Source organism: Malaclemys terrapin, chromosome 7 (genome assembly GCF_027887155.1).
Source record: "Malaclemys terrapin pileata isolate rMalTer1 chromosome 7, rMalTer1.hap1, whole genome shotgun sequence".
NCBI classification, from domain to species: Eukaryota; Metazoa; Chordata; order Testudines; family Emydidae; genus Malaclemys; species Malaclemys terrapin.
Window position 1 is genome coordinate 20,085,867 of NC_071511.1, and position 25,974 is coordinate 20,111,840.

General features: G+C 44.6%; 1 protein-coding gene across 2 annotated transcripts in view; it reads left to right on the top strand.

Moving 5' to 3' along the window:
* GRIP2 (glutamate receptor interacting protein 2) overlaps window positions 1–25,974 on the top strand; it is a 116,993-nt gene that overhangs the window by 53,145 nt on the left and 37,874 nt on the right. For both annotated transcript variants that reach the window (XM_054035996.1, XM_054035997.1), the window contains exons 8-14: window positions 4,538–4,685; window positions 5,456–5,625; window positions 11,347–11,472; window positions 12,075–12,227; window positions 12,870–13,056; window positions 20,249–20,394; window positions 21,051–21,131. In XM_054035996.1, coding sequence (XP_053891971.1) covers window positions 4,538–4,685; window positions 5,456–5,625; window positions 11,347–11,472; window positions 12,075–12,227; window positions 12,870–13,056; window positions 20,249–20,394; window positions 21,051–21,131 — 1,011 coding nt within the window. The remainder of the gene's footprint in view (window positions 1–4,537; window positions 4,686–5,455; window positions 5,626–11,346; window positions 11,473–12,074; window positions 12,228–12,869; window positions 13,057–20,248; window positions 20,395–21,050; window positions 21,132–25,974) is intronic.

Genomic DNA, 25,974 nt, shown 5'->3' on the forward strand with positions numbered 1-25,974 from the left:
TGCCCGTGCATCCATCATTCAATTAATATTCATGTCCCGTGTGTTACCAGTTTGCATGCGATACCTCACGTGACACCTTTTAGACACAGATTGTGACAGCAGTGAGCAGGGGCAATGAGTGTGTCAGCCTGATGTGGATAATGGTATGCTGTGCCCTCCGCCATTTGGCACGGAGGGGTTCCCTGGATCACAACTGGATCATTTCAGAATCTCAAAGATTTGCTTCTAGAGAGAGGGGAAAGAATGAGGGTAGAACATTTTCCCCCAAGCTGGCACACCCATTCCTATCAGGAGATGGATGGTTTTGTGCCCAAAACAGGGAATTGGGGGTCAGAAGGCCTCTACTAGTCACATCTTTGCTACCAATTGACTGACTGTGTCCTTGCATGAGTCGCTTATCTCAATGTCTTTGTTTCCCCATCTGTAAAATGGGGACTGTGATACCTCCCTCCCAGAGCTGCTGAGAGGTTTCGTTGGCCATAAAGCGTTTTGAGATCCCTATGTGAAAGTCCATATAATAGTGCGAGGTATTACTTGCTTTACAGGGCCTTGGCTCCTTTATCGATTAACTAAATATGACGGGCATTAGAAAAGCTGCTGTGTATCTTTAGGCTGGGCAGCAGTGGGCTCTGTTCTGTTAGCTCAGCAGTAATGGACGTATGGCCCTTGGGGGACACTTGAAGGTTTGAGTTGGATATCTCTTAAGCTCTGAGCCTCCAAACAGCTGATTAAACCTGTGTTGGCTTGTGAGAGAGAATCTTACCGACTGTGAACTGGGCTTTACTCTGATCTGTAGTGGGATTGGTGTTACGGAGTGCAGCGCCTAGTCTGCCTTGTTTTACTTATGCTACACACCTGAAATGCCTAGATGACTAATTTTTCAGGGCTTCTTTACTGTCCCGCTCTGTTGCTGCCACCAGCACCTTCTTTCCATGCCTGAGGAAGGTGCTGAAGTGCCTAATGCCACAGTAACATCTCCCTAGTGCCGAAGGGATGCATAGAAATTGATTCAATCATGTGTGCATTCACTTTGCCTGCTGACTTTTCTCAACAATTCTTTTAAATTAGTTTTGAACTTAATAGCCCTGTGCTAATTGCTCTCTACTAATTGTGCTAAATTGCAGGTGTCTGATCCTAATTTTGGGACAAGAGTAAATTGTCTTTCCCTAGCACAATGACATAAGTTTGAATGGCTGGTCTCTCTTCAACTGATGTTTTTTTAAAAATGAAGAGAGGGCAATCCCTGGTCATTGTCCTAGAGGTCAGCAGCATGTGGTGACTCAGGACTTGTTTACACACACAAGTTTGCATCGGTTTTACTAATGTTATGTGTTTAAACTGATTTAGTTAACTCTGTAAAACGTTGTGTGGAAACTTTTTGAGTGCATTGCCCGGTATCTCAGTGAGAGTTTCCTGGAGATCTCTGACTCCCTCACTTCACGGGAATCTGCCTCAATCAACCACCTGTTCCGCCACTCAGTCTAGGCATGTGGTGGTATATGCATCATACAGACACAAGCCTGCTTTCTGAAACCTTCCTGCCCCCAACAACTCCAGGGTAGAGAAGAGCTCCTAGTATGCGTCTCTAGCCTCCGAGTCGTCCTCTGCCTCCGGGCCCCCCTCATCCAAGATTTCCTCCTCCTGGCTCGGTCCACTCTCAACTGGCATGCAAGCCACCGAAGTATTCACAGTGGACTTTGCAGTGGAGGTGGGGTCGCGACCGAGTATCGTGTCCAGCTCTTTTAGAATCGGCAGCTCGTGGGCGCAGCACCGGAGCGGCGGTTTGCCTCCCGTGCCTTGTGGCAGGCGTTCTGCAGCTCCTTCTCTGTGACCCTACACTGCAATGTGTCCTGGTCATGGCCCCTTTCTGTCATGCATCGTGAAATATGTCTATAGGTATCATAATTCCTACGGCTGGAGCGCAGCTGGGACTGGACAGCATCCTCTCACCAAATGCTGATGAGGTCCAGCAGCTCGGCATTGCTCCAAGCAGGGGATCGCCTGATGCACGGAGCAGGCATGGCCACCTGGAAAGATGCACTGAGATGCCTGCACGCATCACCGAGCAAACAGGAAGGAGACTTTCAAAATTCCCAAGGAATTTACGGTGTGGGGATGACGATTGGTCACCTGAGGGCAGGGCAGTAGAGTTCAAACCAATGACCAGAGAGGCAAGAACAAACCTTGTGGGACACCTCTCGGGGCCAATTGCAGTGCTGTAATTGACCAGGGGGTCTACACTGGCACGGCGGCACTGTACCCCCGGCGCAGAAGGGGATACAGTGTGTGCCTCTCGTCGGGGTAGATTTTTTTACGGCGCTGCAACTGCGCAGTTTCTGCACCCTAAGTGGTTTGGCAGTGTGTAGTGGCAGGTTTGGCAACCTTGGGAGTTGCAACACAGAAAGCTGCTTTACTGCGCAGAAACTTGCTAGTGAAGACCAGGCCTAACACCCACAGGCTGCAAAACTAATATCCTAAATCCCTCAACCCAGATGGCTTCGCTCTAATCTAGAAGGTGCTTTGGGCAGTACCTCCGTTGTTTGTACTCACCTCTCTCTACGACCAAAAGGAGCTTAATGTAATTGCTCCTTTCATTGCGTCCTAAAAGAATGTGTGACACACCCATTGACACACTAATTGACACTAACATGTTAAAAACTATTTTAGCTCGAATCTTGTTCAAACCAAGCTTAAACATGGCTCCCCATTAGGAGTAAATAGCCATTGTGAACAGGGCCTAACTGAGATCTAGAAAACTGAAGCTCTGCACATCTCCTGGCAAAAGTCCAGGTGATGGAAACTTATGCTCACCTAGGCCTGGTCTACACTGGGAGGAGATCGATCTAAGTTATGCAACTTCAACTACGTGAATAATGTAGCTGAAGTTGACGTACTTCGATCTACTTAGGTAGATCGACAGCTGTCGCTCTCCCGTCGATTCCGCTTCTTGCTCCAGTGGAGTACCGGAGTTGACAGGAGAGCACTCGGTGGTCAATTTATCGCATCTCCACTGGATCAATCGCTGCCCGTTGCTCCAGTGCGTAATGTAGACATGTCCCGGGTTGTCCAGAGAGTGAGTATCTATGAAATCACAAGGAACAGCGACACTTCTGAGACCCGCATCAATGTGTTACCATTTATCTGAAAGCTGGAGTGAGCCCTGTCTCTTATTGCAGTCAGATAATATCAGCACTTTAGTGCAGAGTAGGTGTGGGCACACACTGTAGAAGAGAAAAGCCTTGCCCAGAATAATCAAGGGCCTTGGAGGCACCAAATGCAGGAATTCTCAGAGGTCATTCTATTAGCTTCTCTTTTGAAGCAGATGACTGACTTTCCGTGAAGCTCTCCACCTACTCACATCCCAGAGTGCTGGGGAGGGTTCCAACTCTGGCTGTGGACTGCGTAATGTTAAAACTTTTATCTGCTTCATAAATCTTGCTGCTTTACGATGGCCTTAGGTTATCTCAGAGGGGGGAGGGGGACCCTTATCTAGGTAGTCAGATGCCTGGTATCCAGATTTTTTCCCCTCTCCTCTTGAAATAGTTTATCGGCTATGAAGGGAGTTAAGATACACCTCTACCCTGATATAACGCTGTCCTCGGGAGCCAAAAAAATCTTTCTTCGTTATAGGTGAAACCGCGTTATATCAAACTTGCTTTGATCCACCGGAGTGCGCAGCCCTGTCCCCCCCCGCCTTCCCCCGGAGCGTTGCTTTACTGCGTTCTATCCGAATTTGTGTTCTATTGGGTTGCGTTATATTGGGGTAGAGGTGTATTAATATATGAATCTGTGTGTGTGTCTGAGCAGGCACAGTCTCTAATACAGCATCTGATGGTTAGTTATAATGAAAATACATTTGCAGACGTGAACAAATGACAAAATTTCCTCACTCCTGTCAGGTAATAGGTAAGTCTGGGTCTTTAGTCCCATTTTATAGATAAATAAACTGAGTGAGTCAGAGATGTGAAATCACTTGTCCAAGGCCATAGAGGGAGTCTGTGCCAAAGCCATGATTACTGAGGAGTTCCTGGCTCCGTTTTGTGTGCAGACCCACTTGCCTGTCTCTCCATAGCTGGTAATGTAGGTTTCTATTCTCTCCCTGGGTTTCTTTGTACCTTTCTAGGAAGAGAACTAGTGCATTGTCTCTCCACTCGGCAACCCTCTCTAACCTCCCAGGAGGCAAACGTTGTGGCTTGCTTTTAATATTATTGATGTAAGTATTACATGGTCTTAGAGTACTGTCTGGCCTGATCTTATTTCATCAATGTAGCAAAAGGTGGTCATGTGGAAACTGGTGAAACTTTGTAAGAGAGTTAGATCCTATTACCACATCTTTGTTTAGACGCTGCAGAGCTTACGTATTGACACAAGAGGAAGTAAAGGTGCAGCAAGGGGCAGATACTGAGAACTGGGTATTTAAGATTCCATCTGTACTGTTGAACGTGCAAATTGCCAAGTCATTGCCTTCCTCGATACTTTATAGTTGGAAAACTGAAATAGAACTGTCTTAAGACTCCATGCTATTTTTGTCTTTCAGATACTGTAGCCAATGCTTCCGGTCCATTACTAGTGGAAATAGCCAAGACTCCTGGATCTACACTAGGAATCACTCTGACAACAGGCACACATCGGAATAAACAGGTCATAGTCATTGACAAGATCAAGCCAGCCAGCGTAGTAGACAGGTATGAACCCGAGCAAGATGGCAGTGTTGCACTTGTCTTCTCTGCTGCTTCCTTTGTACCCTTTTAGTTCGATTCCACTTCTCCCCCATTTGAAATGCACTACTTTCTAGAAAAAATGTGTGGTTTTTAGTGATGTCCAAGGATTCTGTGCAAAATTGGTGGGATTAAAAAATCTCATTGGACTTTATTCATCAGAGACGAAAATTTGATCCAATGCATATGAGAATTGAGCCCAAATATAAAGCCTACATCTGAATATCTTCAAGCCTGGAGATGCTCAAACATATAGAGCTGATGTTTCTGGCATGAGCCCATTTGTTAGATACACTTTATCGCTTTATGCTGGGGTATAGGAAATACAGGCCTTTCTGCAATCATAGGTCATGATTAGTGTAATAGTCTTGTCATTGAATTCCTTCACTGGCTGCCAGGATTTAATATACACCTGAAACTCGGCCTGTATTCATAAAGAAGCTGGCTGGGTTTTCAGCCAACCTATCCTGCCTTAGCTGTGGGTGCAAAATATTAGAAACTCATAGGTTTTTGATTTGGCTTCAACTGAACCAATCCAGACTTGATTGTCACCCTTTGAGTTTTTGGCTTCATTTGCTAGAAGCTGGAAATTAAAGGGGAGAACAGAAAACTGAGAAGAAAACTGGGTCACGTGAAAGCCCTGGTAACCAAAATTGCTGAATTTTGCCCAACTCTAGTCCTAACCACATGATGCAAATCTGTGCTCTTAGATAATGGGCTGTGTCTTTTCTCTGCAGATGTGGGGCCTTGCACATTGGTGATCACATCCTCTCCATCGATGGCACCAGCACAGAGCACTGTTCCTTGTTAGAGGCCACTCAGCTCTTAGCCACCACTTCGGAAAATGTCAAGTTGGAAATACTCCCTGCTCACCAGAGCAGACTCCCCCTGAAACCTCCAGACACAGGTGTGTACTTGCAGTAAGAAGCCAAACCTTGTTTGTTTTTAATGCTGATGTTTTATGTGAACCACGGTACAGATATTACATTGGATAGCTCCAGGGAGAGACATCTGGGGAGAAAAATAGACATTCTGCTGAAACACATTGGATGAGATGAAGTTTGTCAAGTAAACGAATAGAAAAAAGTGATTAGCTCTAGGCTTGTATGGGCACATTGGATTTGGGAATCCATTGCCCTGCAGCATCACAAGCTGTGCTAAACTCAGATCCTTAGTACTGTTGTATTAATTTAGATGGAATAAAAGGGCTAAAGGTGTTAACATAACCCACTTACTGTTTAACATTAAACGCAGGTTTGGTTTACAGGGACTTTACCCTTACTTACTATTGTGGCAAATATACTATTAACGTTCATTATTAATAGGAAAAACAGTTAAAGGATTTGAAAAATAAAGTATTAAGTAAGGCTTTATATTTTTTTTATTTCAGCTGGAGTTTAGAAGAAGAAAAACCTTGTTTGACAGTGTTTTAGATGGTACAAACAGGTTATTGGGTAAAGGAGAAAAGTTAGTTGAGAGAGTCTGGAGCTGCCGTTGTTGCTGCTTCTGTTAAAGTCTGATTCCATTTTATTGTAGGTAGCGTTTGGGACTTAGCTGGAGCTGGTAGAGGAGGTGATGTTGTTCCTTGATAATGTTCCTTTTGCCCTGTTTGGTCAGGACATCCTAGGATGATGATGAAGACGACCTGGGCTGATGAAACCTGGGGCCTTAGCAGGTGTTGGGCCTGGCAGTTATGAATGGTGAAAATGGCTTAATTTTCTTCAGTTTTTAATTTGTTGTTTGTTGTTTTTAAGGACTTATAAAGGGAATGGTGGGTGGAATAGCTTATTTTTGTCATTTTTGTTTATTAATTGGGCTAAACATTTGAGATTAATTTTGATTTATTTTTGGTGTTACTTTTTTTGTTTTTACTAGGTATGATTTTAACAGTTTTCTTGAACTATATTAGTTTTTTGTTTAGATTAATTTAGGAGGTTTGGGGGGAGGGGTCATACTTTTAAACATTTGTTTTAGGTTGTGATATTTTTATGGACTTTATATATAACGCAACCAATATAACACGAATTTGGATATAACGCGGTAAAGCAGTGCTCCGGGAGGGGGCAGGCTGCACACTCCAGTGGATCAAAGCAAGTTCAATATAACGTGGGTTCACCTATAACGCGGTAAGATTTTTTTGGCTCCCGAGGACAGCATTATATTGAGAGATTATAATTGAGTTTACAATTAAAATAAATGTGTAAACCCAATTATTACAAGGGTACCCCAAAATTAATGTTTTTCTATTGAACAAGCCTTACATAGGCATCTGGCTTTCAAGGTGCATCTTTAATTGTGCAGGGCCTGGCACTTGCCTTGTAAATGACGCAGGTAGATGGAGAATTAGACCACAAGTTGGTCCAGTTATGGCAGAAATGCTGAAACATGAGTGCTGGTCTTCCAGCTCAGCACTGCTGTAATTGCGGCTTGATCATGTGCCGCTCTGTCTGAACAGAAGAAGGTGGTGGACTAGAGGAATCAATGAGAAGAAATATTCCTAAAGGAAGGAGTCAATGACAAAACTCCCATTGACTCTAATGGAGCCAGGATTTCACCCTCGGAAGCCTCATAGTTATCCATCTTTGGGTAGGCCTCTACTGCAACCCAAGGTGTGATTTCAGTGCAGGCAGACTTACCCACCCCAGCACCACTAAAAATAGCAATGTAGATGCAGTGGCATGGACTTCAGTGCAGACTGGACAAGCATGCCGGGGACCCTGGACATGTACTTACATTACTAGCCCACGCTGAAGCCAGTGCTGACGTGTCTACACTGATATTTTTAGTTGTGATAGCATGGGTATAGCTACCAGTGCTGCAGTCACACCTCCAATTGCAGTGTAGATGTGCCCTTAAGCTACTTCCATACTCTGAGCTGGGGGAGTGATTCCCGGCTGGTGTGGGCATACTGGTGCCAGCTCTCCTTTGAAGTAGCATGCTAAAAATGGTAGTGTAGCCGTAGTAGCATGGACAGTCGTGGCACAGGCTACCTGCCGTACCCACGGGGTCCAGGTGGGTTTATACTCCTAGCTGATGGCTCATGCTGCTGTTGCCCTTGTTACTGTGACTCTGCTATAATTTTTAGCATGCTGGTTCAGATGAGAACTAGCATGATTTATGTCCACGTGAGCTGGGAATCACACCCCCAGCTCCAAGTGTAGACCTTGCCTTAATCTCTCCTTCTATAAGACCAGAGCTGGCAGTGGGTTGGATCCTCCTCTAAACCTCGGCTGAATTCAGTGCCGATACCATAATATTAATGCAGTTCCAGCCTGCTCTGTTATGGGGTAAACGTCACATTCTGCAAAGCAGACCTGCTCTTTCTGGGGACTGGATAAGTCGAGACTGATGGTTCGTGTTTCATGGTGCCCGGGATTAGATTGTATAACCTCCAGTTCCAATCACCTCTGCAGTGCTTTCTCAGTCGCCTGGTTCCTGGGCGCACACATTCAGTCATTGGTGACCGATAGTAGCCCAAGGCGAAGCTCACGTTTCATTACCCCTCCAGGATAACTTGGGAAAGGGGGAATTTGTAATGTCCTTTAGCATAATCTACTGGAACATAAAACTCTAATAACTGCTCCTTTTCTAGAAGTTTAAAGCTCTAAAATGCCTAGATTAATTTGTGCAGAATTAGAGCAGTTGAACAGAGGGGCTAATGACTTGACCCAGGTGCCCAAGAAAAATGGGAAACGAATCCTTTTTCAACAGCTGTTAAAATGAGCCATTCTCCTTCCTGCTTTAGTGCCCTGCTCCTAATCTCCTTTCAAAACATATGCATTCAGGAGGTATGTTTAGTGGAGGGATGGCTTTGTGTATGTGCCCAGTCATTTTCCCCCATCCCCACTTAGGAGATCAGCCAACCGTGGTAGCAATCCAGAGTGCAAATTTCTGAGCATGATCATGGCACTTCAAGGCAAAGGGCGTGAAAGTGACAACTGTTCCCACGTTATTTAAACTCTCTTTAACGAATGAAGGGTCAAAACAAACAGATGCCCTTGAGCTGCACATTGAATGGCCGTTGATATGAAGCAGAACTCTGTGTGCTGTGGATCCAGGGCCATGTATGTCCTTAAATGTTCCCTCCTCTTAGCCTCCTTGATACATATCTCCTAGCGGCACAGTTCAGACCCAGGAAGAGCTGACCATAGAGCTGGGCACTTAGTGGGGTAATTGGCTGCCGTCTGTGGGGTCCAGGAGCTGGAGAACTGGTGAACCATGCTGCCTTGCAGCCATCTGCAGCTTTCTTGGGGCAGCTGGTCCTGCAAGAAGCCGAACATGTTTTGCTCCCATTGACCTCCGTGGGAATGGCTGGCCCTCTGCGTCGTAAGTGATTGAGCTCCTAGGGCCAAACTGATATTTGCCCTGCAGCCTCTTTATGCCATCTAGGTTGGTGCAAAGGGGCTGTAGAGCAGACACAAACCTTCACCCCCCAGGGAATAACCCCTGCACAGAGGGTCTTATTACCCCCTCTATGTGAGTCCCTCCCCCTTCCCCACTGCAAGGGCAAGGGTGGGCTGTAGGAGCGTGGAGGTGGGACCCTGGCTGCCCAGAATAAGGGAAGCACAAACCGCCTCCTTCTGTCCCTGCACCAGTGCTCACACCAGCACAGGGATGAATTTGCCCCATAGTGATTAACCACCAGGACCACATAATAAGCTTCAGGTGGTTGATCTTGTACAGGTACGTAGTGCTGGACATGGAGCAGGGTGTGGGTGTCACTCTTCCTCCCTCTTTGCAGTAGCCTGTTCGTGTGAATCTGGGAACAAATGAGGGCAGTAAGAAAAATGGGCCGTGCAACGCAAAACGGGTAAACTTCAGTGGTTGGCAGGTGTGTAAGGCCTAGAATATCACCTTCTGGAGAGCAGTGGAGCGTAGGTGGGTAGACACCATTGAGATCCCATAGAGACACAAGAATGTTCATTACTATTCATTAAACACTGTTTGAATATTTGGATTTATAAGAAGAAAACTCCTGTGTTTTGGATCTGAACTAGGATTGCCAATTTTAGTTGGACGTGTTCCTGGAGGTTTTAACACATGGCTTAATCTTTAATTCCCTGGAGCCTCCAGGCCAATCCTGAAGGGTTGGCAACCCTAATCTGAACTACTGAAAAGTGTTCCTATATTCACAGCATGCAAACTTCATGTCTTTGTTTCTCATTTGGTTTTTAAAAAATCTGCTCAATTCACTAAATACATCACAAGGGAAGCAGAGAAACAAGCACACAGAATTGCAGAGGAACTGCCTGAGCTGAACAGCGTGATGGGTATAAAGTGCCTGTGGAGGCCTATGGTGTGATGGGTATCACATAAGCAGAATTTATGTCCAGTGTTTAAATCATCAGGGAAGATGACTTTTGAGATCAATCTGTGTGGCGAAGTCACTAGTTGAGCGGGTGTCCTTGTCAGAGATCTGTTCCTGGGTAAGATCGGATCCTGCTTGCGCTGCCAGCAATTACACTTGGAGAGAGAGTTCAATTCGCAGCGAATATCTCATCCGTGAAGGATGGTTATCAGTCTGTGCAAGGTTAAAAGAGCTCCAGTATAAGTCATGGCTACAGTGATTGTCTGCTATGGGATGCAGTTTTGTATGCTGCTGAAAAGAGGGACTGTTGCAAACTTGCTCGTTTTGTTAAGCATTGCCTAGCAGGAATCAAAAATAAATATAGATAGCCTGGGAAATTGATCCCAGCGCTCTGGGCATAGGAAATCAAACCACGTGCGTGCTCATGACTAGTTCTTGGTCCAGGCCTTGGTAAGAAAAGGTTCAAATTTCACTTCAGACAGAAGTGAAAATGTACATGCATCTTGGTATTCATTTATCTGTTCACCTCGAAGAGTTTGCGTGGCACAATAAATAGGTATCGTGAAGCCAAGGGTCCCTCCTGCCTGGAGACTATGCTCTGAGGCCCTAATCCTACAATCAGATCTGCACAAGCAAACCGCTGTGCTGGCATGGGAACCCCCTGAAGTGCTGGGCTGGAGGAAAGGGATAAAAAGCAAAGCCATTGAGTGACTTCCTGCATGTTTGCCAAGTGTCACGTTTGCACCCTGGTTTTTAAAGCTTTTTTTTTTAAGGTAGCCTTGCTGTAATGTAGGCCCCTTTTCCTGTTTGAGTGAGGGTGCAGCGGGTGCGGTTTGTGTGTTTAATAAGACTAATGAAAAACAAAACAAAACCCTTTCCTCTTTCTTCTGCCTTGGTGAGTGCCCTGGAATCCACAACTCAAAACGATAGGAGTCCCTCCCATCACCATTAGCCTTGGCCTAGGTGTGACGTTATCTGTTGGTTGGTGAATTTAATGCTGGTAAAAGGTGCCAGATGAAGCTCTAAAAACTGACCTCCCTTCAGCATGCACACACAGTGTTCAGCATTGGCAGGAGTCCCCTGTGGTGCCCTGTTAATATGGTTCAGCTCTGCCGTGGTAAGAGGATGGTTCTGTCACCGAGACCCTTCAATCTTTGGCTTTTTCTGGTAGTCCCCAGTGGGGAAAGGCTAGTGCATTGACCCAGTGATCTACACAGCTCTCCCAATGGCTGACTCCTCAAAGGCTTCTGTTCCTTGTTGCTTATTGTAATTTTCTTTCCCCGTCTCTGTGGTTTTGTTTCTTGTGTGTGCTGATTGCAGTCAAGGTGCAGAAAAGTGACCATCACCATTGCTGGGATCCCTGTGTCAACTACTGCCACACCCACCATCCAGGGCACTGCAAGACACCCACCTGGAACCAGACCTCCAGCCAAGATTATTGCAAATGTAACCCAGCCACTTAACATTTGTGTGTGTGTGTCACTCTGCAAGAGCTAGTCGCTCTGCTGTCAGGCTTACTGACCACTCCCCTCCCACAGTAAGCTTAAAAAACACTTGTCGATCCAAAATGTGACCCACCACTTTCTTGGTCTCCAAATCTGTGTCCAAAAATCCGTAATAAGATTTTTATTGTTAAGTGAGTGTGTGCAGTCCAGCACGTGGGGGAGGGGAGCAGACAACCCTACAATAACACACCAGTGTACCTAGCTAGGCATGCTCTCGGGCAGCTCTACAATATAATGATGACATGCTGCAAAGGAGGCAACTCTATGCTAATGATGCCAGCATATTTGGTTAACGAGGAGCCAGCCCTACAGTAACACACCAGCGTGCCTAGCATATTCATGGGCAACCCTACAGTAAACACACCAATGTGTGTACGCCTGGTTAGGCAATGGAAGTTTGCAGCAGAAAACACGTCCAGTTTTAATCTGCTGAAGTAGTTGCTTGCTTGATGTATAACTGGCGAGTTAAGTTTGCATTTAATCATGCTGGTGAGCTAGGTTTGTTTTCTCTTACTGCTGAGTTGTTGTTCCGTGTTTGCATAGCTCTTGTTGCTGCCAACTTCTCATCGCCCACCATGAACACGCAAGGTTTCCCCTGCCAGAATTCGAATACGCTACCTCGAAGCTCCCACCCTATGAGCCCGCGTGCCACCATGATGAGGAGGAGACAGAGGAAGAAGGACCACAAGAGCTCATGTAAGTGGGATGCCTGGCTAGACGGGTGTGTTGATCTCAGTGCCACCAACACCTCCCTCTTCCTACTCAGGTGACTTCACTAGGGCCAGCCTTGGACACAAGCGGTGGAAGAGACTGTGGTGGGCCCTGTGCTTTTGTGAATGCTGTGCTGACAACCTCTTTCAGTCCCCTTTCCCTCCCCATCTTTTGCCAGCAGGGATCTGAGTTTGGGGAAACTTGTCATGAGTTTAGCTCCTCTCCCTTAATTTGTACTGCTCCTCCTACTCCAACCTTTCCTGCAGTGGGCCAGAGGCCTGGCCCAAGTTAATCAATCCCCTCCCCTTCACCCCCAATCTCTCCTGCCTGCATCTTTTAGGTCTTGCTCTCGCTTGAGACCTTGCAAATCATGAGTTTGCCCCTCTTGCCCTCCTGTCCCTCTTGATAAGTGTTGCGCCTGCGACATACTGCATCCACCTCCGTGTGTGTTCACGGTAGGCTCCCTTCCCCTGGTAGGATTCCTTTACCGTGGAACGATGCAGAACGGCCAGTTGGGAATGGCTTGTGGGCACTTGCAGCCACGAGGCAACACGGGAGCCACGTTTCTACAGACCTTGCACAAAGCTGGCTGCTAACCAGAGCCTCTAATGCTTTTTCTCGTTTCAGTGTCGCTGGCTTCTAGTACAGTGGGTCCCGGTGGGCAGATTGTTCACACAGAAACAACAGAGGTGATCCTAAGGGGAGACCCCTTGAATGGCTTTGGCCTTCAGCTCCAGGGGGGGATCTTTGCTACTGAAACCCTGTCTTCCCCGCCCCTCGTCCGATTTATTGAGCCCGACAGCCCAGCAGAGAGGTTAGAGCCCTTGCCCTTGATCACTGCATGATGTTGCTGATGGTTTCCTTTTTCAAAGATGTCTTTCACCCATTACTCTTCTTTTTATTTATTATCTTTTCATTATCACCAGTTCCTCACTGGGTGCGGCTTAGTGCTTGTGCATTCAGTACAGAGAAGGGAATCTGTACTGTATTGGAGGGCCTACTTGCTGGGGTTTGTTTCAGACACTGCATTTCCTCATATTCCAGCAAGGAGCTTAATTTTAATCTCCTTCCCATCTAGGAGAGCGTGAATATTTATTTGTATGCGCTGGCCACTGCAGCAGCATTTGGGTTTTCACAACAATTAAAGCCAATGTACCACGAAATGGTCACAGTTCATTTAAAATTAACTGTAATTGGCCCAGCAGGCCTGTGGTTTGATTAATCAAAGACCTGTATAAAGAAATGCACTTTGCACTCTGCCCTAAATCAAACTATGTGGTGGGCTCTAGTGAAGCACCAAAGGCTGCGAATTCCACAGGGTCTTCTGGCATTGCACGGGTGCACCCAGAAAAGCACCGTGCTCCTTCTCGGAGATGGCTCCATCACTTCCTGGAGGAGTTGTACTGCTGTCTGATATCTGTGTTTCAATGGAAGGTAATACCCATTTTTGTGTGAGCATTATCTGAAGCGCCTATTTCTGTGGCAGTTGGATGCTGGTGTTTATCGTTCTGTCTGCTTGCCACGTGCTTTGTGACATCTTTTTTTTTTTTTTTTTTTTTTAAGTGTAGTTGGAAACAGAAATGACTCTAAAAATGACGCTATTGATTCCAGGTGTATATCACTGAGACTCAGGAGTAGGTTGGTTTGCTTCACAGGTCAGAAAAGAATATTATCCTGCTCTCCAGATCAGAGTCTCAAAGCTCTTCAGAAAGGTGGCTAAACTTCATTATCTCTCTATTTTACACATAGGGAAACTGAGGGACAGCATAGTTAAGTGACTTGCCAAAGGTGGTGCAGCAAGCCAGTGCCGGAGTTGGAGCTAAAATCCAGGTGCCGTGAAGCCAAGTTCTGTATTCCAGCCAAAGGGCCGCATAGATGTCTTTTTTTCCCCCAACATAACTCTCAAGCTCTAAAAATCAGTCTGTTCCTCCTCCCTCTTACATTGTTACCAGTAAAAAGACCCTTGCAATTCAAATTTAGCTGACAATGTTGAGTGAGGCAGAGTAATTAGCAATGATTATTCATGGAGCAGAATATAATCCAGATTGTACTTCTAGAGTTAAGTTGGCTCCTGTGGGATAACAGGACCAAATATTGTCTTTAAATATTGCCAGTGAAGTCACTAGTGGGGACTCAAACAAGACCACCGCTGGTTTGAATAAGAAGCCATTTTTACCTAGCATTCTCCGGCTACAGCCTCGCTTTTAATTCCCACTGAACAAGGTACATTAGCTTCAAAACTAACCGCACACACCCACCCCTATGGACTATTCCTTAAACTGCCTGTGATTTACACTGATGATCTGTCCTATCTAATGCTGTGATGGAAGTAACAAATAGCTCCCGGTACCTACTGTGGATATTTCCCTAGCACAACAAATCTCTGCAGGCTTGATTAATGTTTTATCTGCCTGGCAAGGCTTCAGCTGCCACAAACCACACCACACCACACAAATAACATTAATCACACCACAGAGAAGGCCGAGTGGCATTTAAGAGTCCCTAGCAGAAAAATATCTGCATCTTTGCCTTGTGGTATCCATGTCGTGGGGCAGCCTGTGTTGTACTAATCACAGCAGATCTAGTTTATATACTTAGGATCAAACTTTGTGAGACTGGTGGTGGTGGCAAAAAGAAAAGAGAAAAGAAGTATCTTCTGTTCTCCGAAGTCTCCCTGAAAAGATTGTCCTGCTGTGGCACCAGTTGGTAGGGATGCTAAAGCCTTCTGAGCCTTTGTTTGGATTTAAAATCCAATTTGTAAAAGCGACGGTGGTTTTATTTCCCATTAATGTGGTGGAGTTGGACCGTGTTGTGAAATCCCAAACTGCTTTTATAAATCAGGCATTAACAAAGCCTTCTCTCCCAGGAGGGTTTGGAATCAGCGCTGCTTCTCTGATCCTCTTGCCAAGCCCCAAGCGAGAGCAGAGACTTGCTGCACGGTCTTGCCTGGATCTAACGTGTCATGTAGGCAGCTTTTCTTCTTAGCTGCCCACCCAGCAGGATTCTCACTCCGCCAGTCACCTCCTTCATCCATTCAGATTGCAGAGATCTATCTGCCCTGCTTTGCAGTATGGATTATTTTGATGTTGAAAATTACCTTCTGTAATGTGTGCTACCTTCACCATGGCAGGCCACCTTTCCTAGCCTCTTAGCCACCGTAAAACACTTTCATCACATGATGTTGCCCTCCTGGTGTAATAGAATGGGTCGGTGTTTGGGGGGAGGGAGAGAGGAGATATGTAGGGAGACCGAAAGAAAATTGTACTAACCTCCATTCAGGCCAGGAACTTTATTCTCTCCTCCTTGGCAGGTACTGTTCTAACTGCTACTCGAGATATCACAGCCATTTTCTTATGCTTACAAGGCCAAATCGTTATTCGTGGCTGGCCTTCATTTCTACATGCTCACCCATGTGCGTACAGTCACTATGCTGCACAAAAGTTGGATGGCCACCTGTGCAAACAAATTGTGCTCCCTGGTTTGTATGTGCGAGAGCGTGCGTTTGCCTGGTAGGCGATGTTTGTGGAACGGGAGGTTGGCTGAGCAGTTGCAGCAGGGGGGAGCAATTCTGGAGCAGGGAAGGAAAGCCCTTTGAGTGTGAGTATGGACACACGACCCAGGAATGTAACTTTTCTTTCCCTGGTCTTTGTTTTTTCTTATCCTGCTGTCCCCCAAGGGCATGCAGTCTGCCTCGTGTTCAGGGCCGGCTCTGGCATTTTTGGCAGCAGGGGAGGGCACTGAGCCCGGCCGGGGCCCCGCTCTCCCCGACCGGCTGGAGCGCCGGGAGGAGGGCGCCCCAACAGCCCCAGTATGCTTTAAGAAAACAAAACAAAAAAAACCCAACCCTGAGCACCGCCCCCCTCCAGGTGCCGCCCCAAGCAGGTGCCTGGAGCCGGCCCTGCTCGTGTTGTGATACCATCATAACTCTCTCTCTCTCTCATTGGCTGGTCTCACCCGTTCACCGACTTTGGGTTTTTCTCTGCTTAATGGGGTGGGATGTTATGCAATTCAGGTGAGTTGAGTCAATTCCCGGTATAGCTGCTATTCTCTTGGAAAGCAACTAGCCAGTTCCCAATAGCTACCGAGTGAGAGACGCAACATCTGGCCTACAGTGCTGTATGCCTGCTGTAGAATGATCTGTGAGAATGCAAGCGAAGGGGAGAGGATTTGATTCCTATCCCCTCCAGAGCACTCTGTTTCAGGTCAGCGCCATACACTAGCCAGCAGCACCAGGCTGTGTTTAGAAAGAGAATTTACTGCATCTTTCAACTGGTGCAGGAAGAGGCTAAGTTCTCCTTGGCAACAAGTCAAGGTGTCACCCAACTAATGTTTGTTTCCAGTTACCACGTGAGAGACATTTCAAGGGAAAGACACCCCTGTGATCAGTTTTACAGCTGGTGGCATCTACCAGTCATCCCTCACCATCAGTCACTCTGCTTAATGGGGGCAGGTTGAGCCCTCTGGGCTTGAAATTAGACTGTGACTCAGCCCTCTGCATCAGCAGCCGGAGTGGTATAAGCTGCGTGTCTATCATTTTCCTCTTGGTTGCCTCTAAATGAGTCTGTTTCCCTCTCCCTCGTGTAACTAAACGTGCTGCTGAAACAAGTAAGGCAACCCTTCCTTTCCAGAGTGACTTCAGGGCACGATCTGTGGGAGGAAGTGTCTCCTTTGGAGAGTGCATGTTTGCCAGGAGAATGGGCGAGGCTTTCTGGTCTGTGTCTGGGTGCCAAAAGTCGGTTAGGTTCTGAGTTCTCCAGCTTTGCTCAGATTTTGTCATTTGATCATAGCACCTGGAAGCCAGTAATACTAAGCTCACAAGTGAGAGAAATTAGTGGCCAGTGAAAGTTGCCAACAAGTTTTTTAATCAAGTTAGGATGCGACCTGCGCATCGTATCAGCCATAACAAAATGTAAAGCTCATTTAGAGCAGACATTAAACCCAAGTGAAGGCATCCAACACTATGAACTCCAGTGTTACAAGAAGGGTGTCCTTCACTCAAGAATACACCAGCCTCCTCATTCTTTTCATTGGTAGCACTTTTCTTCCAAGGATCTCACAGCACTTTACAAACACTGATGAAAGCCACGCAGCCCACCCATAAGGTGGGTGTCATCTCGGTGGGCAAAATGACTGAAAGAGGGTTTGGTCCGCATAGGGCCGGCATGTCAGTGGTAAAGCTAGAAAAATAACCCCAGGAGTCTTGACTCCCAGTCTCCTTCTCTCACCATTAGATGATACTGTAGAGTTAACAAGGCACATCTGGCTTCAGCACCTTCATCAAGGGGGACACGAGGTCACTGCTTCACTTCACAACATTTTATAAACCTGCGAGGAAAATCTAACTTGAGCAAAGGAACGTAAGAACCTGCGTCTCCCGTCCAAGCAGCTCGAGTGGGGAAAACGACAGCTAACTTCTCTGACGTTGTTTGAAGGCACCCAATGACCCTGTTGTCCCGTGATGAAAACAATGGTCATGTCACAGCTGGTTGGGTTTTTCTGACTTCGTGATGATAATGTAAAACCTTTTTCGTCCCGCAGCTGTTGGTCCCTTCTAAGTAAGACATACTGTTGCAGCAACAGAGTTCATAGTGCTGAAGGAAATATTTCTGTCACAGCCGTTGGGAGTCTTAAGTTCTATAACCCACAATTTCCACATAAAGTCATAGTAGCTGCACATACAGAGGACCAGTTAAGCATCTAATTGATTGCGCAGCCAATTAATACGGCATTTATTCACATTTATAGTACATAAGAAGAGTGCCTGGCATCATCTCTGGGTCTCCTTGACAAACACTTTTTAAAAATACATCTCATAGATGCCTTCATTTTTCCCTGGATAACGTAACCCAGGCAGCACCATAATATAACACGGATTTAATAAATGCCCTCCCCCTAGCAAAATCACCTCTCCAACCTCTAGAGAGAAGATGTTGAGCATGTGCATTTTTCAACACCACAATGTTAGCGTGGTCTGATGACAACTTGGCCAATTGCATCCAGGGCTTGTTTGGAGTGACAGCTACTTCCTAGTCTCCTTTGACTGTAATGGCCTCTCTAGTGACAAACCTTGATACCACAGGTTCTCTTACAATCCCGTCATGCTTGAAGTGAGGTATGGGATGGTTAAGGTATGGTTGCTGTGTGAAACATCAGCAAAGTCTGATATTTGAAATTGGGCAGGTAAAGATTTTGCTGGGTCAGTAACCGATAAAGATCTCACTGAGCTGGAGAACCTGAGCTCTGAAACGTGGCTTTAAATGTACAGGTGGAGAAAGAGAACTCTCCCAATACCTATAAAGCGATTTTGGAGACCATCCTAACTTGACTGAAAGAAGAATTTCCTATAACTCTTGGAATTCTGTACCAGTGCTTGGCTGTAGTAACTAAAGAGGAATGCAAGAGCAGAAAATTTTGGAAAGATTTCATGGATTTAGTCCCTTCTAGCCATAACTCAATGGTTTAAATGTTTGTGTGTGAGACAGACATAACTGCCTAATGGGCAATGGAAAGCCCAGGTACAGCACTGCATTCGTGCCTTTGTGGAATAACGTGGTAGGTCAGACGAGCTATGGTGGATGGCACAGAAGTCTTAAGATTTCCTTCTGAGGTTAAGGCAAATAAGAGTGGGGCTGGTTTGCAAACATATTGCTTAGTGTTTGCAAAAACTCTGCTCTGCTCATATGCACAGATGCAACCCACAGTATGTGGCCTGCATGCCACAGTTGTCAACTCCAACCCAACTTCACAGTTCTTTGGTTTCTTCCGAATGAAAAAGTTGTTACACAGTTATGTTTAAAAGGAAGTGTCAGTGGTTCTATTGGAAGAGCATCAAACAATAATAATATTGGCCTTTCAAGGCCATTAAACAGTATCAATGTACATTTGGCTTCGGGAAAAGCAATTACAAGGGATGAATGATTATCCAATTTGCTGAGACATTTTGGTGAGTTCATTGGATTGTAACTTTGATATTAGTCATATATTAATCAAAGGACTCTGTAATTTTCAGTGTCATTATTTTGGGTTCCAGGAGGCTCAGGCATGCACACATGGAGAGCTGTGTACCACTAGATATGGTTAGAGAGCAAAGGCAACTAGTTTTTATCCAATTTCACAGCTGTGGGTTTGGTTTTTAGGGGTGGCAGGGAGATTTCTCTGTGTACACTGCAGGAAACCCGAAGAACTGCTCTTTGCGAACAGGACATGACTGAGCAAAGAATAGGTCAAACTCTGAAAATATCCATGCTTGTGAGTTTGTTCCTGATGATCTTAGTAGGTTCCCTACATTGGGTTGTGTATTTTAGAGCTATGTATCTTGTTTTTGTGGCCTAATGTTATCATTTCTCAGCGGTCAGAGATGACCCGTGCCTGCTGGTGTCGGGGGGGCTGGCAGAGTAAGGGTAGCTGGCTTCAGCTGTGTTACCGAGCATGTTCAGTACAAGCCAAGCAGCAAATCTGGGAGGGCACATGACCCCGCATGGCTCCCCAATGTGTTGCCTCTGTCAGCTGTTAGTTTTCTATAAATACACTTGGAAGCATCAGATTTTTAGTGGTAAATGTCTAGTTCACTGTACACACAAATCAACAAAAAAAAAATTCCATTGATAACTGAAATTTGCAGGTAGGCAAAGTATGAAAAATGCTGCTTGAGAATTTATTCGTTTAATTTAAGGATGTTTACTTTGTATATTTTGACATATTACATTGACTATTTGTATTTTACCAGTGTATATAAAGCTTTAACTTTTTGAATCTGAGCAACTACTGTCATAATTATTGATTGGCGCCCCCCCCATTGTCTTATTTCCCACAACTGTGAACATTTAAATGGATTAAAATTAGGAAAAAATGCTTAAAGATAAACATTGATATTATCCATCAAAATGGTTGAAAAAAATAAAAATTGAATTCTTCCACGTAGATCTGTAGATTGTGACTGACTTGTCTGGCAAAGGTGGCTCATAGTTGTCTTTGAGCTTTTTCTCCTTTTCTGATCTGGACTGCAGGTGTGGGCTGCTACAAGTCGGAGACAGAGTCCTTTCCATCAATGGCATCGCAACTGAAGATGGGACCATGGAGGAAGCCAATCAGCTCTTGCGTGATGCAGCACTTACCAACAAAGTTGTGCTGGAGTTAGAATTTGATGTGGCAGGTATGTAACCAAGGCATTCACCTTTCTCACAGCATCCCCAAAAGGCTCTGGTAGTTCTTTATTAGCCCTAATATAGGGAAAGCCTCCTCCATAAACGTTCTATAACTTTTTGGTAAGAGTCACTGATTGATGTGAGCTAGAAATGGAGACATACGTTATATCCCTGTCTAAATCTTGTTTTATCCAGAAACCACTTCTCTTAGTGGGCATGCATGCTTAATAAGTGAAGAGGTAAGCTTTTTTTTTTCCCCCCAGATATTTTATGAATGTATGGACTTAAGAGAGTGAGGGGACTAATGGCAATGGCTGGTGCCAACATGTGATTACTGTGTGTGTGTGTGTGTGTGTGTGTGTGTGTGTGTGTTGGCAGAGTTGCCTCTGAATCCTGCACCTCCTGATTATTCTCTCTCTACTGATATAGTACACACAATTAATTATGTATATTTTTAATAAATCCGATTTTTCTAAAAATCTAGACTGCCATTGTTAACCATGAGTACATTGAATGGACTAAATCATGTAGTACGTTACATTTATCAACACCTATAATATATGTCTTAAAACTAATTTTCTCTGGGGTTCAGAATGGTCTAGCAACAGAATTGAAAAATCTGTCCTTTCCCACCTTTATTCTTCTCTCTGTTTCGGTTTTATAGAGTCTGTCATACCCAGCAGTGGTACTTTCCATGTTAAACTGCCCAAGAAAAGAGGTGTGGAGCTTGGAATTACTATCAGCTGTAAGTATTGCTTAGACTATAGCTACAACAGCTGGCAGTAGCAGCAGCCACTGGCTTCCAATCTAGTTTGCTTGAGGAACACAATAAAGACAGAAATTATTTGGTTTTGATAGCGCCCACAGTGTGCTAGAAATCAATGGGGCTTAAGCACATGTTTAAAGATAAGTATATGCTTTGCTGAATCAAGGCCTGGGTCATATGTGTGTGGTTTTTATGTATATTTTGTGTGTGTGTGTGTGTGTGTGTGTGTGTTCAGAGAGAGAGAGAGGCACCCCAATTTACTGCCTACTCTTTAAACTGCCAGCCAGAAAATACAATGACAACTAAGAAATGGCAGTTGGATTCACAATTTTATCTTTGTCAGTCCCTGTGAGTTTTAGATCATTTTCCTCTCTATCCACCGTGCACCAGATGAACACAACCATTGCAAACCTTTAGGTATAGAGAAGAGGCACATGCTGGATATAAGCAGCAAGTGAGAAAAGCAAAACAAAACCCTGTCTTGTTCAGTTTCCATCACTGCTGTAGATTCAAATGCCAAATAAGATTTAGAAATTACCTGTGACGCCTTTCTCCTTTCAGGGAGGAAAGCATATCTAGTGCTGAGAGCTGGGAACTGGACATCTAGGCTCCTGATTTTTTTATTCACATTTCTTACACTGACCCACTCTATGAATTTGGGACAAGACATTTGGGCAAGAATTTGGGTATAGATTTTAAGGCCATCTGGGACCAATGTGATAATCTAATCTGACCATCTGCATAGCACACAGGCCATAGAATTTCACCCAGTAATTCTTGTGTGTTGTATAATAACATCTAAGTAGAGCTAGTCTGATGGACTAAATAGGTGGAGGGGGGGAGAAAGTAATTGTCTACACAGGAACGCTCAGGAAAACTAATCTGAATTCACTACAATTGTGCATTGAAGTTCCTAGGTGTTGAACACTTTTGTATTTCAGGCCTTTTGTTTACAGGCCTAAACATGAGTCTAATTCTAGACTCCTCTCTGAAAATCTTGGCTTGTTGTTAAAGGAAAAAATTAAAAATGATACTTTTCATTATTTGTTCTGGCAGCTCATTACTTGTATTTCAGTCAGGTGAGGCACCCAGAGCGGCAGCACAAGGGAGTGTGCACTTGTTTTAAAACAACTGGTTTTATGGACGCCAGACAGAATACTTTATTTCTCCCTGGTTCAGAGCAACATGTGGGTTGTGAGGCTTAATTGTTTGCAAAGGACTCTGAGGTACTCTGGGTGGTACAGTTGAAAGTAAGTGCAATGTGTGATTGTAGACCCAACAATGTAGAGAACAGGCTCATAATAATGACCTGTCTACTCATCTAGACTGCTGAATGTGCGCCATGAAGCGCTCTCCTCTATTTCTGGGTGCATTCTGTTCAAATCACACAACTTTCTTCTAAATCTTCTACAGATTAAAATCTATGGCAGTAAGAACTAGTAATGGTTCTTCAAGTGATGGTCCCTATATGTATTCCAAATGCGGGTGCGCATGCAAACTAGTAGTTGCGTTTTACTGTGTAGTCAGTATCTGATCTCCTTCAAATAAGTCATATGATTGTTTTTTAGCCTCAGGAAAATGCTGGTTGATTAGAAGAAGGAATTTTTTTTACCTATATAAAATGTTTTCCCCCAATGGCTAGTTGAGTCTTACTGCAGGGTGCATTTTTGTTGCTGCTGTTAAATAAGCATTTAAACTGTCCTCTTTCTTAACGGTACAGTAACACTTTATATAGCACGTAAGGTCATTTGAAAATTAAATAACGAATCTATCACAGTGCCCCTGGCAAGGTGCCATAGGTAAATCTCTGTATTATTCCGTTTGCAGATGATGGAGGCAGAATTTTGAGATGAAGATTAAGTGACTTGATCAAGGTTACTATGGGAGTCACTGTCCTAACCAGGATTAGAACTCATCCATGTGCTCAGATAACACCTCTCTCTCACATACTGGGACCACTTTGGGGGTCTAGGGAGGGGCCCGTGGCCTACGCCAGCCTGCAATTTACAGGGTCTTTTCGGTTAATATTGCAGTTTCAGCTAATAGGTGGAACTGTTCCACTTTAGCACTTTTACAGAAACAGAATATTCTACCTTGGCCCGGTATCTATAAAGATTTTGAAAATAAATAGATACATGGTAGCGTAAATATCCTGCTGGAAGCAATTCTAATTATGAACCTGTCGTTAAAGTTAATAGATGATACAGGAAAAAGCTAGTAGTGGGAATTGTATTTTGACTACTTTATTGTAGTTGATTCAGATTCACCTTTTTTTTTTTTTTTTTTCCCTGCTCCCTGCCCTCCCTCCCCACCCCCGCTCCCCGTTATACATGTTTATTCTTAAATGCAGCTTTATGACATTAGTGCCATTTCTTTAATTACACATTGGCAAAATGCTGCTTTGTCTCAATCAATAACAAAAGGTGTTTATAACTGTTGGAAGCACTGGTGCGTGTGAGTTATGTGCTCAGACTCCTTGGAGGGGAATAATTTACCAATACGAATCATTATGCATCCTATTAAAAACACCAAGTGGACGTGTTTTGAGCCTCTTCATCCATCATATCGTAAACACTGAGATCACCAGAATCCCAGCAGACGTGGCAGGGGACTGAAAGCAGTTTATAAAAAATAAATGAGGGGCCTGCATTGATGGCAGTCTTTGTATTTTAGGTATTTAGCTGACCCCCATCTCTGTAGTATTTCACATTTTATTATTATTTTGGGGTATTTATCCTCTCAACACCCCTGTGAAGTAGGATGTGCTATTATCCCCATTTTACAGATGAGGAACTTGGAGCGTACAGTGGCACTGGTGTGCTTTAGTGAAGACGCTACTATGCTGATGGAAGAGCTTCTCCTGTCATCATAGTTAATCCATCTCCCTGAAAGGTGACAGCTATGTGGACAGGAGAAGCTCTGACACAGTGCTGACTATGCAGGGGTTTAGGCTGGTATAACTACGTTGTTCAGGGGGTGTGGATTTGTCACACCCCTGAGCGACATACCTATACCGATATAGGACTGTAATGTAGACCTGGCCTGAGGCGCAGAGGGATTAAGGCCTTGTCTACACTAGAAAGCTTTACTGCTTTAATTACGCTAGTATAGTGGTACAACCTCCCTATTGTGGATGTAGTTGTACTGATGTAAGGATGACTTAGACGGGAATAGCTATTCCCATATAGGATGGGGCATAACTGTACTGGTATAAGTCACCTTTATATCTATATAATTGCACCCACCTTAGGGCTTTTACCAGTATAACTATTTCATTTAAAAAAAAAATCACACTCCTGACTGAAATAGTTGGTTAAACTTTCAAGTGTAGACCAGGCCTAAGTGACTTGCCGAAGATCACGCAGGAAGTCCATGGCTGAGGATGGAATTGAGCCTGGGTCTCCTGCGGGCATGTCTACATTACACCTGCTACAGCGGCACCGCTACCGTGCTGCAGTTGTGCCACTGTAGCACCGTAGTGTAGATTCCTACATTGACAGAAGGGGGTTTTCCATTGATGTAGGAAATCCATCTCTCCAAGAGGCAGAAAAATTCTTCCATTGACCTAACCATGTCTCAACCGAGGCTTTGGTCTACCTAACTACATTGTGCAGGGCACACAATTTTTCACAGCCCTGAGCAATGTGGCTAGGGTCTATCTAATTTTTTAATGTAGACCAGGCCTGAATCCCAGCCTAACCTCCTAGCCACTCGGCCACCTTTTGCTCTCTCAACTGACTTGGTGAAATCAATATAATTTTCTTGCGCAGACAAGGCATCAGTTATATAAAAGACCCCTCATGCCACTTTGGCAGTTTAAAGGGGTTTGAAAGTGAATGTGAAGTGACCTATAAAGGGACTTAATGTAACTGAGAATCGGGCAAATCTGTATTCAAGGTTGGAGGTAAGGAGCCCAGCTCTTCAATGGACTGCAGTGAATGGGAAGGGCATTGAAGACTTAATTTAGTTAATGAGAGCTATTCTGTGTTAATTGACTACAAAGTGACTGTTAAACACCTTGAGGGTTTGCTCTGATATAATAGGCTTGTATCTCTTGCCATCATTGGGGTGAAGTGATTATGGCATATTAGATTATATTTAACAAACCTTTCATTTCTATAGCTGTTGCATCTTCTTTAGAATTAATAAGGTTGGTTTTTGTACAGATTGCCAATTATGTGCCGAACTGATTATTTATTTAAAATGAATTGGAAAGCCTACCAGTTTGTTAAAATTTAATTTGGTTCCTCTTTAATTATCATTATGTAAAATAACGCACAAGACTTGTTTGGTTACATCTAAATTAAAGATCAGTACGCGTATTTGAAAAATGTAATTTAAACTGTTAGTGCAGATCAATTCCCTTTTAGAAAACAATACATTTCAGTAGGAGGCTAGACTATCCTGTTGTGCTGCATACTCTATTCTGGGAGTGGGAAGTGTCTTGCTTCACTCAACAGTGACACCTATTGTTGAGTAAGAGAATGATCTAGTCCGGGCTTCTCTTTGAAGGACAGCAGCTATGACAAATGTTGCATCATAAGGCAGGGGGTGGGGGCCAAAGGGGAGATGCTGAAGGCTCCACGTATGGGCTTCTATAGGGATTTGTGAATGCAGCTGGCAAATGCTTGATACCACCAGATAGCTATGCGGTCAATCATATCACAGTATTTTAAAATGTATTTCTAAAGGGAACTGTAACTGATTAAGCTAACCCTCATTTTAGTTGGCTGTACATTGATCAAGACTATGTGTCCTCTCCCTCATCCCATCTTTGGTCACATGACATTGCTTCTATTCCCTCTTCATTACCATTCCTTAT